General features: G+C 45.2%; 1 protein-coding gene across 8 annotated transcripts in view; it reads left to right on the top strand.

The window, feature by feature from the left end:
* The window catches only part of LOC125712916 (disks large homolog 3-like), an 89,190-nt gene that overhangs the window by 37,448 nt on the left and 34,585 nt on the right, over nucleotides 1-17,157 (top strand). For all 8 annotated transcript variants that reach the window (XM_048983496.1, XM_048983503.1, XM_048983501.1 and 5 more), the window contains 5 exons: nucleotides 12,501-12,554; nucleotides 12,812-12,862; nucleotides 14,753-14,877; nucleotides 15,921-16,090; nucleotides 16,505-16,641. In XM_048983496.1, the coding sequence (XP_048839453.1) occupies nucleotides 12,501-12,554; nucleotides 12,812-12,862; nucleotides 14,753-14,877; nucleotides 15,921-16,090; nucleotides 16,505-16,641 (537 nt within the window). The remainder of the gene's footprint in view (nucleotides 1-12,500; nucleotides 12,555-12,811; nucleotides 12,863-14,752; nucleotides 14,878-15,920; nucleotides 16,091-16,504; nucleotides 16,642-17,157) is intronic.

Raw genomic sequence — 17,157 nt, 5'->3', positions numbered from 1 at the left:
AAGGGTACGGTACGTTCATTGCAGGAACAGTGTTCTAAGGGGAATGTACGTTCATTGCAGGAACAGTGTTCTAAGGGAAGGTACGTTCATTGCAGGAACAGTGATCTAAGGGGAAGGTACGTTCATTGCAGTTACAGTGATCTAAGGGGAAGGTACGTTCATTGCAGGAACAGTGATCTAAGGGGAAGGTACGTTCATTGCAGGAACAGTGTTCGAAGGAGAAGGTACGTTCATTGCAGGAACAGTGATCTAAGGGGAAGGTACGTTCATTGCAGGAACAGTGTTCTAAGGGGAAGGTACGTTCATTGCAGGAACAGTGACCTAAGGGGAAGGTACGTTCATTGCAGGAACAGTGTTCTAAAGAGAAGGTACATTCATAGGAGCCTGTGGGTGGTAGGGTGCCAGCAGGTTGTGGTGCAGGAGCTAATTAAGAACACCATGCAAGGTAAAGGCCAGCACGGTCCAGTAGCTCCTGGCTATAAGTCAGTTTCAGCCGATGGTGGTAAACCCAGATTTTCTTTGCCTGCAACGACTAACTGCAGGAATGTGTCGCACACCCATTACCGCAGGCTTCTCACCTCTGATCGATGTTGTCGGATGAACCTGTGCACCACATCCAGACACTGGCCTGGATGTCCTGCATATGATGGATGGTCAGGAGCTCACCATCCCCTCATCTGCAGCAAAAGCTATAGATAATCATAGTCAAGGGCTTTCAGTCACTACTCCAGTTGGATGCAGTCCATGGAGTTTTTCGTACTTTGCGGTCAGTGGGACAGAGTATCCACATTACACATTAGTCAAAGTCATTACCCTGCAGCACTTTTGGTCCATCTTACTTCCTGTCTCTTGGAGTCATTGAAGGTCAGGGGCGAGGTGATTAAGGAATGTCTGTCCCACTAACCCTTGCCGACTCTGTGGTATCAACTCCTGTTCACCTCTTCAGTATCTTAGGTCACCAGGCTGGGTCCCCCTAGATCTCACAGGAACTTTAACAACTTAAACAAGAGGGTCAGGTCAGATGCGTGCCTGTGTGTACCAGGGTGTCATCAAGCGGCTTAGCACTCCATCTCCAGGCCACGTCAGTGAGGTGAACCAGGACTGCTGGAGCATTGCATAGTTTGAATGGCATGACTATGAAGCGCATCAACCCTGTCCCAACACGAATGCCATCTGTAGCTCTGAAAATGTATCTCTGTTTCTGAAACCATGTAACTGGCCAGTGTGATGCGATTAACCAAAATGACCATGTGATTTAGTCCTTGCTGATTTAGTTTATTTATGTACGGCTGCCTTAAATCCTCTGTTCCAGCTGTGCATGATATTCACTGCTAGGAGGAATGGTGGAAGTGTCCGGTAATTGTCATGCCCGTTCACCTTGTGAGGAACTCCATGCCAATGCTACATGAGCCCTGGATCTGGGCTTAACCAGAACTGAAACCACCAATTTCAATCTGTAATATACAGAATATTGATATTTGCATTTCCTCCCATGACATCTTCACACTCGACTAACAGATTCAGTCCACAGGTCGGGCTGCTCTTAATATCCAAAGTGATTCTCACTTTCGACAGTATTTCTTCTCCCTGTGGTTCCAGCAGGACTGGATCACTAACATTAGGTTGTGGCTCTACCCGGGCTAGATGTGTGATTGCTGAAATGTCTGGCGACACTCCCATTCTGATGATTGAGATAGCAGTTCAGTGTCCAGCAAAGGCCTGGCAAGCACTGGGTAGACTGGGAGGCAGAAGCGGCTGAGGTGTCCTCGTTACTCACCCAGGAAAGGCTGCAACTGGTTTTTACCATGATGCAGATTCAGACCTTGAAAAGGGAAGGCATTTTGTAATAGCTTTATATTTACTAAAATGTATCTATATCTATACCTTTGTTTTACATAGTCGCCTATATAAATTCATTTGGAAAATTCATATTCAAACAAAAATCAAGAAATGTTTAGATTTTTGATCAAGGAGATGCCTTGATGTTTTTAGCCAGACCCCTACTGCTGAACATTAAACTGTTTTCGGTCCATGAGATATGTTGATCGTTTTAATCCAGCATTTAAAACTGCATTTTATGCACATAGACCTCGTAATTCCTTAGTGATGTATTACTTGCGTCTCAGGTATCTTTATTTAGCCCGAGCGAGTTATTAGTCTCCTACTGGCTTGTTATCTTGTTATGTATTTCAGGTGTAATTCCTGGTAGTTTCCGGCTACAGAGAGCAGTCACGTTCGCGTTAGCTGTGCCCACAGAAATGAACATGTTATGCTATATCATTCTTTATGTCTTCGCTTTTCCTGTTTTGCGGCACATTTCCTTATCATGCACTATTGTTTCAGCCATGGAACACAACCCCCTTGAGACTGCCATGTTTGCTTTTTTTTTTTCTTTTTTTCTTTCAAAATGCCATCTTGTTCAGCTGTATTAAAAGGAATGAATTGAACACAGAGCTCAGTCAGTGGGCTGGGTTCATTATCAGTCATCACGGCTCTGTTGGATATGGTACCCATAGCGCTGACTGCAGTAAAGCTGTCAGGCCGACAGAGACGGATATCACATGTGCTTGCGGCGGCTGATTGGAGTAGGGGGTGCGGGGGTAAATTAGAGTCCCAGCACCTAAATAAACCCTGAAACTTCAGCCAGCCCCGGTCCCATCGGCGCTGGCCTCTTGCTTCAGGTTACATGGCTTTTCCAGAACCGGTGCTAACTTCCTGTGTAGCTTTTTTTAAACCCTTGACATAACGATCTTTGTCATCTACAGCTACATTTTCAAACAGATTTTTGTTTTTTATTCTCCGTGCCAGAGTCCTAGACGCATGATCCAGCTTTGGCGAATTTCATGGCTGCCAGGGATTAAGATGTAAGAGGTCGTCCTCTTTCCCATGACACCCTAAAATCAATACGCTCTTATGGTGACCTCTGTTCTCCTTCGTCTCTAGGGCATCCGCTGCCCCTGCTGACCTCTGCTGGAGTCTCATCAGTGTTTTATTCATCCACAATGATATATCGCTAACCTCGCCTGGATTTGATAAACAGGCTCCTGTACTGGCCTATTTTGTCATTCAATATTAAACAGGCAGGTGCATTTTTCTTTTTTTTTTCTTTTTTTTATTTAATCCTATCTGCAGAGGCCCAAAGTTGTGTATCATGCATCATTCCACAATCCCCTCCCGCCACTCCTAAAAAAACAAGATCCAGGTTACAGAAAAGCAGTGGAGATGTTTGCCGCAGGTACATGGCCAGCAAGCAGAAATCCAGTATATGAGCTGGCAGGACCGACAGCTCATATGGTAATGATCATTTGACTGGCTAATGAAGGATTTGTGTTACATAAGCACTGCGGCTTTTATTGTTTTCTTGTTTTTAGTGGAAAAGAATATGGCAGCGAGAAGTCGTTTAAAGCGCTGGAGGTTTTTCCTTTCTATCTCATCCAGCGTCGGAACATCGAGTCTGTTCTGCCGTGAGGCGTAGCCATAGTAACAGGCTGATTGTAGGAGCTGCGCACAGAGGCGTGAGGATGGTGTAGCTACAGTTGAAGGCTAACAGCAGTAGCATATTTGCAACGTTCCAGCAGATTTACCGCATTGGCTGCGTCCGCGATGCTGACCGCTTCGGTGATCGTCACGGAAATGCGGCTGCCTTATACATACTCCACTCCCACTTTGTGTTTTCATGCATGTTAGTCCAGAGGCTTTTGCACTTTTGGGTCAGTGTATTTTCCTCTTGCCTTTGCTCCGTTCCTGGCCTCTCGTCTCTTTCTGAAAAGCTAAAAGCTTCGCTGCTGCATGAATGCTCTTTCTGCTCTGCATGCCGTCTGGGGCTGCGGGAGCCTGAAGACTGAGACTGACTCGCATGCGGAGAGCAGCCCCCTGGAACAGGGCCTTTGTCAGAATGGGTCGCTGCGAGCCAGACAAAATCATGCTTTTGCCAGAAACCATGAAGTGTCTCCGCAGGTTTCCTGCTCTTCTGACTAGTGGTGATGTTAATTTCACATCTAATGGGAGATGCATAAAGAAAGCATATAGCATGAGTGTACGGTAACCCAAAGGCATGTCTTTCGTACGGGACGAAGAGCACCGTGAACGTTCCTGGGAAGCAGGATTCTTCAGTGTCAGTAAACATGACAGAGATGGACACCAGAAGATATAACATTGCCGTCGCAAAAAATTGCCTCCTCATGTCTTTGCTCATCTAAGGTCCAAAGAGGGACATTTTTTCCATTTGTAGTAGCTTGGCAAGGCACAGTCGGCAGATATCTCAGCCTTGTCCTTTAGTTTAAAATCGGAGCATGTCTATTCATCTACTGTTTGTGCCCCTCGATTTTTTTGTGAGTTCTAATGCGTGAATGATTGAGTTCAGAAAAATGCCGTCTGATCAGCACCAGCGTTCAGTGACTCATCCCGAGATCTGGAAGGATCTGAATACCAGAATATACCAGAATGTACATGATATGTGAACATCACTACCAGAAACTAAATATCAGCGACTCTATCACAAATAATAAATTGATTTGAGTTTTATATATATATAATATTAATTATATATAATATATAAATTTATATATATATATATATATATATATGTATAAATACATATTTATGTATTTATATACATGAACATACTATTTACATACATTGATATGAAGAAACTGCTTATTTATATATGGTTATACACACGTATAATATGCAATACTGTGAGACTTTCACTGGCTGTAGCACTTTTTTGGAGAGGATTTCCCCGATAAGGAGTGATTCTTACGGTAAAGGCAATGCTGTCCTGACGTGCAGATGCTCTCAGGTTTCATGACTGTTTCTCGATGAATGGCCACAATGAATGCTTACATAAGATCTTAAAATAACCTTCTTGTATTTTCTAATATGCCATTTCGCATGGATTTCGGTACAGATGGGTCCAGGTAGGTCCATGTGAGGAGATCGGTTTGGCTTAATCATTGGCCGTTACATTCTCCCGGGCGTCTGCCGTGCTCCCCTTGCAGGCACGTACCTTCCATTGCCTGTGTGGCACCAAGAGGGTGTGGCACTAATGAATACGCTTTTCTGCAGATCCAGATCCGGTCATTTTTAAAAGCCCAACACAGATACTTTGGATGAGAATTCCGCATTAAAATTCCAGTTACATAATCATCGCAGTGCCCATACATTTTGCTTACTCATCCAAATGCCCCGACATTGGGAGATGTTGGAGGATACCTAACTGAACGAGGACTAACCTGTCAGCCTCTTCAGGCTATTTTTGTTTCTGCCCGATCATGTTGTGATACTGAAGTGTTAACCAAAGCATACCATTTTCTTGGTGGCCAACCATATGCTCTCTATCACTTACAGTTAACGGTGCTTGGTGAATGATAGCCAAACACTATAGCAGGCTGCAGATTCTTCTGTTCGGGTAGTGTGCCCAGTAGATGCAAACCCTGTTATTGATTTTGTCGCATATCTCACTCCTCAAACTCCACAGGCCAGTGACGCCCAAAGCCACGATGAGTCTCTTTGTCATACACACTACACAAAGGAAATTAGTAATTGCTTGCTTCCGAATCTTTCATCCTTGTTGTGCCTGAGTCCTCGTATAAGAGGGCCACAGATTAAACTAACATTGTGTTAATGATGTTTTCCTGTTGGGTTTACAATACCACATAAATATTTACCAATTTGCTTTGCTTTTTAGGTTTGTTTTCTACACTCATATTACATAAGATGTGCATTACATAACACTTAGCACTATTTTTACTATGTATTTCATGGAAGGTCAGGTCATTTTGGCTGATTGTGGTGGATGGGTTCATTCATCTGTTGTGGATAGTGAAATCGCTCGATCCCTCGACTCAATGGGACATAGGTGATTAGAAATTCAGTTTTTTTCCCCGTGTCGCTTGTAGAACAAATAATTTGGGTCATAAAAGAGCTGCCACAGGAGTCATTTAAGTGAGATTCTCTTCCCAGTGGTCTTTCCAAAAGCATTTGGCAAGAAACCTACTGTAATTTTGATGAGCGTATACATGGATGTTTTCTCAATTGTGTGTATAACGTGAAGTCATATAGCATTTTTCTCTTGTCATTCTAATTATCGCTAATTTCCCTTCACACTTGCGCAGCTCGCTAGCTAGGCAGACTGTGCAGTGCAGAGTTGAAGAATGAATGTGGCAACCACAGTGTCTTGGAATAAAAACCACAGTCATAACTCAGGAGGGTCTGTCTCCCCCTTGTAGTCCTGAAGACCACAGTCATGACTCAGGAGGGTCTGTCTCCCCCTTGTAGTCCTGAAGACCACAGTCATGACTCAGGAGTGTCTGTCTCCCTCTGAAACAAAAGGGACTTCACTCCCATAAGACTCTTTCATTCCCATCTATTGTGGTCATTAAATTTACCTTCCCGACACACAGCAAACAGGTGTATTGGATATGATACAAATTACAGTCAGAGGAGAGGAGATTGTAACAGGTTCATAATTATCACTTATATCATGTATACATATCTCCTCACTGCTATTTAGTTACGCTGCAATTTCTTCTTTCACTGGCAGTTACTGTAGTCATAAAGTATTCCTCTGTCTCCTCCCTGCTTCCCTCCGGGCTGCAGTGGTAGATGCTGCTGATCAGCACAGCCTACACTGAGCTGCTAGGGGAGTCAGCATGATCAGTGTGACACAGCTTTAAAGAGATTATCTATGTTAATAATATGATGATAATATATGAGATTAATCTCTGTAATGTATCTGCTGTTCCAGGTGCTTCCCCTTAAATTCTAAGTGAACAACAAGGGTATTATATTACAATAGTTGCTCATGACGATGATAACATAAAACAGTGTATCCTCCGGCTTCAACAACTTTGATTCATAAGTCCATTTGGTGAAGATTTGAAAAGAACCCTCACAAATCAAGTGACTTTGCTGAAAGTAATTTCCCTGCATCGCTCCGAAATCCTGCACCCAGGAGAGTCATTTATATATAGCTGTCAGCTCTGTTTGCATGCAGGGGTTGTACCAAGATTACTCCAGTAAGGTCTGCACTAGGGCTAAATTGCAGTACCAGTCAAAAGTTTGGACAAACCAAGACGCCTACAAAGGAGAGTGACAGTGTTGCATCACATGACCTGGCTACCTGACCTAAACACAACAAAGATGGTTTTGGAGGAGTCTGACCGGAGAGTAAAGGAAAGCAACCAATGAGAGCTCAGCTTCTTCAGGACAGCTGGAAACGCATCCCAGGAGGTCACCTCATGAAACTGGCGTAGAGCAGACAGTAGGGTCAGCCAGTCCCTGGGGCAAATGGGGTTAAGGGCCTTGCTCAGGGGCCCAATGGTGGGATCACTCTGCCGACACAGGGATTTGAACCAGTAACCTTCTGAGTCCCGACCCACATATCTGCCCTCCAAAAATGTATTTTTTTTTGTTTAATACTTTTTTGGTAAGTGCAAAATCTATCTATCTATCTATCTATCTATCTATCTATCTATCTATCTATCTATCTATCTATCTATCTATCTATCTATCTATCTATCTATCTTATTCTGTTGTGTTGATGTCTTTATCACTATTCTAAAATGTAGTCAATATTACGGATAAACCTTTCTATGGGTAGGTGTGTCCAAACTGTTGACTGGTACTATATATACCACCTAAATGTTCTATCTTTACATTCAAGATGGAGCTTTTAGACTGAGATTTCTCTCAGTCATGTGTACAAATGCACGGGTCACATATGAAGCAGTTCATATTTACTAATATTGGTGTTACACATCTTTGCCATTTTCCTACTTGACCCAGGACAAAAGTCATTCAGTCTTGAAAAAATAGTTTAATTAAAAAATGGTGACATGTTTGGGGACAGTTAAATATGTGCCAGTCACGATAATGAAGATAATGATCATAATAATTACTAGCAAATTAATTGCTCTGTGGGCTCACATCAGGACAATCAAAAATATGTAACGGCCTTCATGGCGCGCGGGGCATGGCTTACGCACAACTAAGAGCCTTTCACTTCGTCGCTAATGAAGGAAAATACTGAGCAAATAACGCTGCTATAATTTGCCACGGTCTTGTACTAAAATAGCCGCTTTCCAGTTCTAGGAGGCCTATCAAAGCTTAATTAATTGGAGCAGCGATTGGCGCTGCACTTAGATGTGCTCTGACTCTGCGCTGGGACTCCGGGCTTTTGCGTCAGACTCGCTCATACTTAGTAATCGGCATTGTCTTCCGGCGATGAAACAGCGCATCGTGATGAACGGGCTCTATTTAAAGACCTGGACAGCAAGCCTCTGCATTCTGGCCTCTCCATGCCACTCACGTGTGCAGGTGTGCGAATGCGCTCATAGATCCGCTATAACCGCTACCGAAACGTCATACATAATGCTTTCCACTTCACGAAGTGGGATGGGAATGAGGCTCCCTTCGTCTCTTGCCCTCAGTCTGTCCTGAGGAGCAGAAGAAGGCAGATCCTGGTCTGGGCCGCGTGACGGGCCCTGGCGCAGAGCGGAGTGCCATTTTCCTGGAGCCCGGTCCACTCCCCTGGGGGAGGGGACAGGAGGGGGGAGGGCCTGAGGCTGCGTATTGTGGATGCCATGGGAACAGACCTGCATGGGTGGGCGGGGGGCTGCATGGACAGAGCCCTGTCCCCGTGTCCTCAGGGACTTGTACAGGCCCCTCGGTGGGTCCTGTAATCCCAGAGGCTGTGCAACAAGGTCCGAGCAGGGAGGCGTTGTGCTGCTTCTGGTGCTAACAAAGCACCCCGCCGGTAACGAGGCGGTCCGGCTCTGCTTCTTGCTAATTAGTGTTCCGAGCATTAGCTGCTACTGAGCGGCGCGAAGCACATTTATAACGTAAATAAATAAATAAGAACTAACGGCACTTAGCGCCCTCGCGGAGTGGGCGTTCTATTAAAGTGTCACAGGAACGATCCAGATAATTTGTTTTTCGGTCGCTACCCACAAAGTCAAATGAAGGACATGGAAAGACTGTATGATCTAAGTAGGCTCGGGCGGTTATACGTTAATATAGTATACCACGGTATTTTGGATATTCCACGGTATTTAAGTTAATCGTAATATTTCGTGGGGATGCACTCCCCACCCTGCCCGATAAATTTTATTAGCAAGACGCAATAATACCAGAAGAACGCTGCTTTCGAAAATACCGTCAAAATGCTATATAACACTGTGTAATGTCTGGACACTGTAATGGTATGAAAAATTAGATACTGCCAAAGCCTGGAGGTACAACACTGGACACTAGTATTTCAGTATATATGGCTGCCTGTCAATTTATACTATATATACAGAGCTCTCTGTCTTTATTTACAGTGTATTCTTAGGGTTTTTTTATAATAATATAAATATTTTAATGTAAGTAATTCAAACTCTGGCTGTTTCCAGCATGAGCTGTGAGGAACAGCAGGTTCATAGCCTGATCGACAGGAAGGACAGAAACATGGTCTGGAACAGAGGGAGCTGGGGATCTTTGGGGATCGTTTGGGATCGTTTGGGATGGCTCGGCACTCCGGTATGGCAAACGTGTCTGGCTCTATCGGCAGACCCTACCACTGCTGAAGACACAACCTCTAAAGAGCTGGGGCCAAAGTATGAGGGACAATGGGGTTTAAGATGAGTCAGATTTGTGTAATTCCATCTGTAACTCCTCGTTTACTGCCTTCTGCCATATCTGGTCATGATCTGATCTTTTCTGTCACAGCCCCCCCCCCCCCCCCCCCCCCAGTTACCATTACTCAAAAAACATTGCGTAATTTACTTCTTTATCTGATATTCCACTCTCACTGTGTACATAAGGCAAAGCCTCTCAGTTGGGGGCTCCCTGGGCTATCGGGGGATCCCTGACCTATTGGGCGATCCCTGACCTATTAGGGGATCCCTAACCTATTGGGGCTCCTTGACCTATTGGGGGATCCCTGACCTATTGGGGGTTCCCTGCCACCTGAGGGATCCCTGACTTATTGGGGGCTCCCTGACCACCTGGGGGATCCCTGACCTATTGGGCAATCCCTGACCTATTAGGGCATCCCTAACCTATTGGGGGATCCTTAACGTATTGGGGGCTCCTTGACCTATTGGGGGATCCCTAACCTATTGGGGATCCTTAACCTATTGGGGGCTCCTTGACCTATTGGGGTATCCCTGACCTATTGGGGGATCCTTAACTTATTGGGGGCTCCTTGACCTATTGGGGGATCCCTGACCTATTGGGGGATCCTTAACTTATTGGGGGCTCCTTGACCTATTGGGGGATCCCTGACCTATTGGGGGTTCCCTGGCCACCTGGGGGATCCCTGACTTATTGGGGGCTCCCTGACCACCTGGGGGATCCCTGACCTATTGGGGGGTCCCTGACCTATTGGGGGATCCCTGACCACCTCGGTGCTCCCAGACCACCTGGGGGATCCCTGACCTATTGGGGGCCCCTAATGCACCTACCCACCAGGTTGTCATTATCATCACATGCAGCAATGTATATTTTCTGTGTCAGCATGCATCTTATCTATCTCTTTAAGGACTGAAGTTGCACTCCAGTCAGTAGGTATCACATGGTGTGACTGGGGCTCAGACTGGTTGAGATTTGTGAAGCTGACGCTGCTGCCTACAGAGTGGACTAAAGCTAGTTGTTAATGAGTCACGGCTTGAGGCAGCAGATCTGACATTACCTTTCTTTTCCCAACAAATCTGCAGAAGGGCGTGCTTCAGCATGGGTTAGGCCACCCTGAGGCGCTGCTCGGTGTACACCACCTACTGGAGTGCGGCTCTATTTTCACTCCAGAGGGAAAGTCCTGGGCCATCTGTACACGCCATTGTTTCCTCGTGTTTTGCTTGTATTTTCTGATCCTGTGTACAGGGATTATTGAGATCCTAGCCAATGACTTACACTGGGTTTAGTCTGCATGCATGAAAGCATATTGACCCTGAGCCCATAGTGCCATAGTGAGAAATAGGTTAATTAACACTGTACATTAACACAAAGCCTATTTTATGATAAAACGTTGAATATCTAGTGTAATTTATTGAACAATGTACTGAAAGTGAAAGACATTTATCCACCGTAAAGCTGAAATATCGTAACACAGACCATCACAACCCGGGGAGCGTCTGTACATGTGTGTATGATATATTTAAATTATTACACAGACAGCACGTGTTTGCATAACTAATGTATAGGTGTGTGTGTGTGTGTGTGTGTGTGTGTGTGTGTGTGTAAAAGCATAAGAAATTTTTCACCTTTTCTTTTATCAAGCATTTGGCAAGAGAAGCTTGAGGAGTAAATAAACTGTTTATTTAAAGCTCTTTCTCTTTTTTAGGGGGTGTGGGCTGATCTAAAGGTGTCAAGTGTTCCCTCTTTTTATTGCGTTTGCTTTTTGTAACGTTTGCGATGTTGCATCTTGCATAATGCAGCAGGGATTTGGCTGGTATCTGCCACTTTAACTCTTGAATCAAATCTATGTGCGGGGCTGTTATGGTAAATAACAGGCATTTAGCTCAATCAGATACTCAGCGGGGTTAATGTGTCCGGTGACGTGTCACCGAGGGTCAGCAGGGTCATTTTCATTATATTTAATTGTTTTTGATTAGGATAGTATTTGCAGGCTGGCCCAACTTCATGCTAGTGTGTCAAACGGGGGAATTTCGAAAAATTGGAAACAGAGGGCCAAATTTTTTCTCTTAGATTGCACTCTGGAGGGTGTTATGGTCCTTTTCCAGCTTTTGTGCAGAAGGTCCTGGCACAAAAATAACAGTTCTGGCCGGGCCTTAACACCCAACCTGTGGTCTCACCCACGTGCGCCTATTAATCCTGGAATGGTAGCTTGTCTGTCGCCCAGCCTGGCATTCTTCAGGGTCCCTCTGTGGACGCCAGCGTCCCTGTGTAGCAGCTCCTCTCACCAGATGTGCCGGTTAGACATTCAGACATGCACTCATTTGCATCTCGGCCGGAGGCTGCCATTGCTGCTAAGCAACGCGTGGGACGGCCAGTTCTGAAGGTGGTGTCCAAACTCCACCTGACACTTGGCGGTGGATGATAAAAAATGAAATATGCACCAGAATTAATTACATTGCAGTGCATAACAGTCGGAGATTTGTTTAATTATTTTTTTTGCCCACATGACGAGAGGCTGGATTTGCAGTCGTTATGTGCACAGCTCAGTGCCTGTCTGCGGCAGTGATGAGAAACGCTCCCAGACACATCTAGCATATAGCGGACCGGATGATACTATTTTCGTTATTTTATAGCAAGGTTGTATTTCGGAGCAGAGCGTTAGATTCCACCGTTGCTTGATGAAGTTCCTGCTCACCGAAACCTAGAAACGGCTGAATTGGTGAATCAGGAATTCTCTGAAACAAACTCTCCATCGATCGCACCATCCTCCTGTAGCGCTGGAGAGCCTTTTGATCGTTTGCCTGAGAAATGATGGACGGACATTTTGTTGCAGGGGGACTATATTGCACTTAAGAGTGACTGTGTGAATCTGCATTTTGCAGGCCAACCCACCGCCGATCCTGGTCAGTGCAGACTCCTTGGATGCAGGACCTTATGTGAGTATCAAGCACCCCTCTCTCTTCTCTTTGTGCTTCATATCATATTTCAGTCAGTTTAGTTGATAAAAAAACACCAAAAAGTCTACTGCTTGGTCATTTATACATGTCACTCTCACACAGGAACCATCAGACCAGTACCAACCTTGTGTTTTTTTTTTTTTAATCAGATTTATGGATTATTTACAATATCAATAGAAAAATATTATTAATAGAATGAACTGATTTATTTATTCTGGTGTCTTGATCTCTCTCAGGTAAATGGAAGTGATGGGATGTATAAGTATGAGGAGATCATTCTAGAAAGGGTAAGTAGCCTTCTGACGTTACTCCTGCCACTTCCACTGCAAATGCGATTAAACTTTTTTTTTTTTTTATGCTAAAAACCATTTTGAGGACGCATGTTTTTACCACTTAACTGTATTTAAAGTAATGTATCCAACGATTACAGAAGGGAAATAAAAAGTGAATGTTCTTATGGAAGTAAATTGCTGCATTGTCTTATTCGTAATTTAACGTGTATGACGTGATTTCCTTACGATTGGATATTTTCCCATGTGTTTAGTTATGGCCACTAGATGGCGATGAAGCACTCCGTTTTTAGCGTATTACATAGATTGATATGTACGTGTTGCAGCCCACCGATGAGACAGTGAGAGATTCTTGGGCAGGCTTTGGCTGTTCTGCAGAACTGTGTGTTAAGATCAGTCATAGACAGGTCTGCCCTGAAGCGACTATGACTAAGAAGAGCTTCAGGGGCAGCTTCACACTTAATCTCAAGGGAAACTTCTCGATCTTCCACCCTAGAGGAATATAGCTATGTGAATGCAAGGGCCTAACCACCGGGGATACGGTGGGGGCACATACTCCCCGGTATTATTATGTTATGTCCCCTGTCCCTCTAATATCAAACTCTCCTATGCCGTTTGTGTGTACGCCCCATAGAACTTACTCTTTCTTCAATTTCTTCAAATCTTAAATGTGGAAGATAAGCACTCAGCCGCTAAATCCCACTCTGAACGACGTGTTAGCATGTGGCATTTGCTGGCTAATCCGTGTGGATTTGTTCCGATCCAGAGTGACATGCAGGAACTTCCAAGATTTCCTCTGCTTTCCTCTGATGTGGTCAGAGCTCATTAATGAAAAAAAATAATAATTAAGCCCTATCTGTCTTTCTGTTGTTTTCTCCCAGGCCTTTGCTCTTCTTGGCTGGTTCCTTCTGATTTTAGTCGATACTCACACGCTCACACACTCATGGTGCACTCTCGCCTTCGTGAAATCACCGCGGCTGCATTTCCGATGTTTGTTCCTGCCAAGTGTATGCTACTGTATGCGAAATCAAATGACTATTATGTGAATTATTTGAATAATAGTTTATGTAAGTTGGCAAATAAAAAGAATTACAATAACAAGCTTTTCATTTTCATCAAACAGTGCCATTTTCCTATTGAGGTTTACTGCGATTTCATATTATACAATATACTGTTACCTCATATCCTATGTACAGGATGCTGTGGAATACCAAACCTTCACCGTGTTCTGATCTGCTGACATAGATGGGCAACGGCTATTTTTTTTCTTCTGTTATCGCTATTCAGTCCGGCTGTATTTTCGCAAAGTGGCACAAGGTGCTACGTACTGAGGCTTGAGCTGCAAAGGCTCCTCAAGCTGGGCACTGACCCACCAACATCACACCAGAACAGGGATCGGCGGTCCTGACCCTGGAGTGACGGTACCCGGCAGGTTTTCCACACTATCTGACAAGTTACTTATCTGCATGAGATCAGGTGTGGCTCCTCACAGACCAGGTACAACCTGCTGGATGTCGACATTCCAGGATCAGGATTCTCTACCCCTCCCCCCAGAAAATGGCTTTGTATGTCTCACAAAAACAAGTATTTCATCCACAGAAGCCGCATCAATGTCCCAAAGCACTTTACGCTGTTTTACAGGTGTTTTCTATAAAAATAAAAACACAGGAAAAAAACACAAAATAGCCATATTGGGAAAACTAAAAATTATTTCTTGACCCCCCCCCCAGGCAATCTATTATTATTATTATTATTATTGATATTATCATGAGAGCAGCACACATGGTGTACGGCTGAGAAGGGGCCCATGCAGATTTCAGTGTCACAGTGTATGCCACCCCCCGTATCCATTTCCTGTTCTAACCCTTCAATACACCCCCCTCACAGGGTAACTCCGGCCTCGGATTCAGCATCGCTGGTGGGATCGACAACCCTCACATTCCCGACGACCCCGGGATCTTTATCACGAAGATTATTCCGGGTGGAGCGGCTGCCATGGACGGCAGGCTGGGGTATGTGGTCGTGCCCCCACGCCACTCCTCAGAGGCCCAACCCAGAACTCACTGTCACAGCTTCGTCGGATTCCCGAGTCCGTCCTACTAGACAATTAACCCCCTCTATGTTCTCACAATGGATTTTTTTTTGTGGTTAAGAGTGTAGGACGACAGTGCATGAAGTAAGACACTGATGTAGTCTGCTGGCCGGCTTTCTGCCCCCTCCCTTCTGGGTTCAGTGTCCCTTCTGCATGCTCAGCATTTCAAAAATCCATATTACGGGCAGTGAGATCATCTCCTCACTGCGTTAGACGTTGTCACGCCTGTACCCGGGCATTCACTGGAAGATCAGCCTAGCCGCCTCATGCTGCCTTCCATTTACCCCAGAGGCCGGAAGCCGGAGCTGGGACTGACGTCATGCCCGAGTTAACCGCATTCCAGTATAGCAAGTTGGAAAGCCATTAAGCAAGACCAGGGACCTGTTTCAAAAAGCAGGATTTCTTGCTTAGCTGGATAACCTGTCGGATTTAAGGTGCCCCAGTTTAAATGACATTTATCTTCATTCACTTACATTTAGCCCAGACTATCTCAAATCCGATAATTATCCGGCTAAGCAAGAAATCCTGCTTTCAGAAATGGGTCCCAGTTCTAGCTCAGTTAATTATTAGCTACGGTTAGCAATATCAGTTGATAACACAATGACGCGGTATTTTGTGCGTAAAAACACTGTAGCAACACGTCCACAGATAGCAGTGGGACAGTATTGTGTGCATGACCGATTTAATGAGCTACAAATAAGACAAAAGTGCTAATAAACAGTATTTAACTACAGCTGTAGCTTCAATTGATAAAGTGTGCAGCCATCTTGAATTCTGAGGTCGGGATTGTGTCAATTCCTCCGACTTGCAGAGTAAGAATTCCGACTTCAGGAGTCACTCCGGCATTATGCCTGTTCAGCTCCTTGACAGCTGTATGTTTGCAATGTGCTATTTGCCTCACTTGTACGTCGCTTTGGACAAAAGCATAAGGCAATATGTCTCCTCCATCTTTCCCATTATCAGGGTGAATGACTGTGTCCTGCGGGTGAACGAGGTGGATGTGTCTGAGGTGGTGCACAGCCAGGCGGTGGAGGCGCTGAAGGAGGCAGGGCCTGTGGTGAGGCTGCTGGTACGGAGGCGCCAGGCACCACCCGAAAGCATCCTGGAGGTCAACTTGCTGAAGGGTCCTAAGGGTGAGGCTGGCGCATTGCCTGCTGAACACATCACTGCTTTCACGTGACCTGTATTTGTCCCACATCACATGACCTTATCTCAGTGTTTCCCAATCCAGACCTGGTGGCCACAAAGACAGTGTATGTTTTTGCTCCCTTCCAGTTTCCGCGAGCAAAAGGGGAGGGAGCAAAAATGGGGACTGTCTGGCAGGGAGCTGGGAGGGAGCAAAAATGTGGACTGTCTGGCAGGGAGCTGGGAGGGAGCAAAAATGTGGACTGTCTGGCAGGGAGCTGGGAGGGAGCAAAAATGTGGACTGTCTGGCAGGGAGCTGGGAGGGAGCAAAAATGTGGACTGTCTGGCAGGGAGCTGGGAGGGAGCAAAAATGTGGACCGTCTATGGGTCCTCAAGGGCCTTATCTACTTCTCTGCCGCCAGGACTGGGCTTCAGCATCGCAGGGGGAATAGGCAACCAACACATCCCCGGAGACAACAGCATCTACATCACCAAGATCATCGACGGCGGGGCTGCCCAAAAGGATGGCCGACTGCAGACGGGAGATCGCCTCCTAGCGGTGAGCTGAGCTCCGCCTCCCCGCTGACAGGCACCGCAGACGGAGAGGACCCCACATGTCCCGTCATCTGCAAGGCGCCGTTTATGCAGAGTGTGCAGGACAGCAGAGAGATGAGCTAGCAGTAAGAGAGAAAAAGTACAGCCATGCACGTCTGCCAAGAGTATTGTTAATCAACTCAGAAAAATGTATCTCTGTAGGGTGTAAAGCATATTTGAGGCATCTGAGAAAAACATACTGAGCAGTGGTTTCAGTAAACGTGCCGCATAAATAGAAATCGCACAAAGCTGATTTAGTAGAGTTGGCAGAGATTTGTTTATGGTTTTGTTAGTGTTGTACGAGATTTTTTCCTCCAAATAATGAATTTGGATGTTGCAGTCAACACATCAAAACAGCATACACTAAGCTTGCCCTTAATAACCATTCGGGTATGAATAAAATGTCATTTTAAAAACGTGCACGCATCATTTTGGGGTCAGCTATGGATAAAATATTAAAAATGTTTATCATTTTGAGATT

The sequence above is a fragment of the Brienomyrus brachyistius genome, chromosome 18 (assembly GCF_023856365.1).
Source record: "Brienomyrus brachyistius isolate T26 chromosome 18, BBRACH_0.4, whole genome shotgun sequence".
NCBI lineage: Eukaryota > Metazoa > Chordata > Actinopteri > Osteoglossiformes > Mormyridae > Brienomyrus > Brienomyrus brachyistius.
This window is presented reverse-complemented; position numbering and strand designations above follow the sequence as displayed.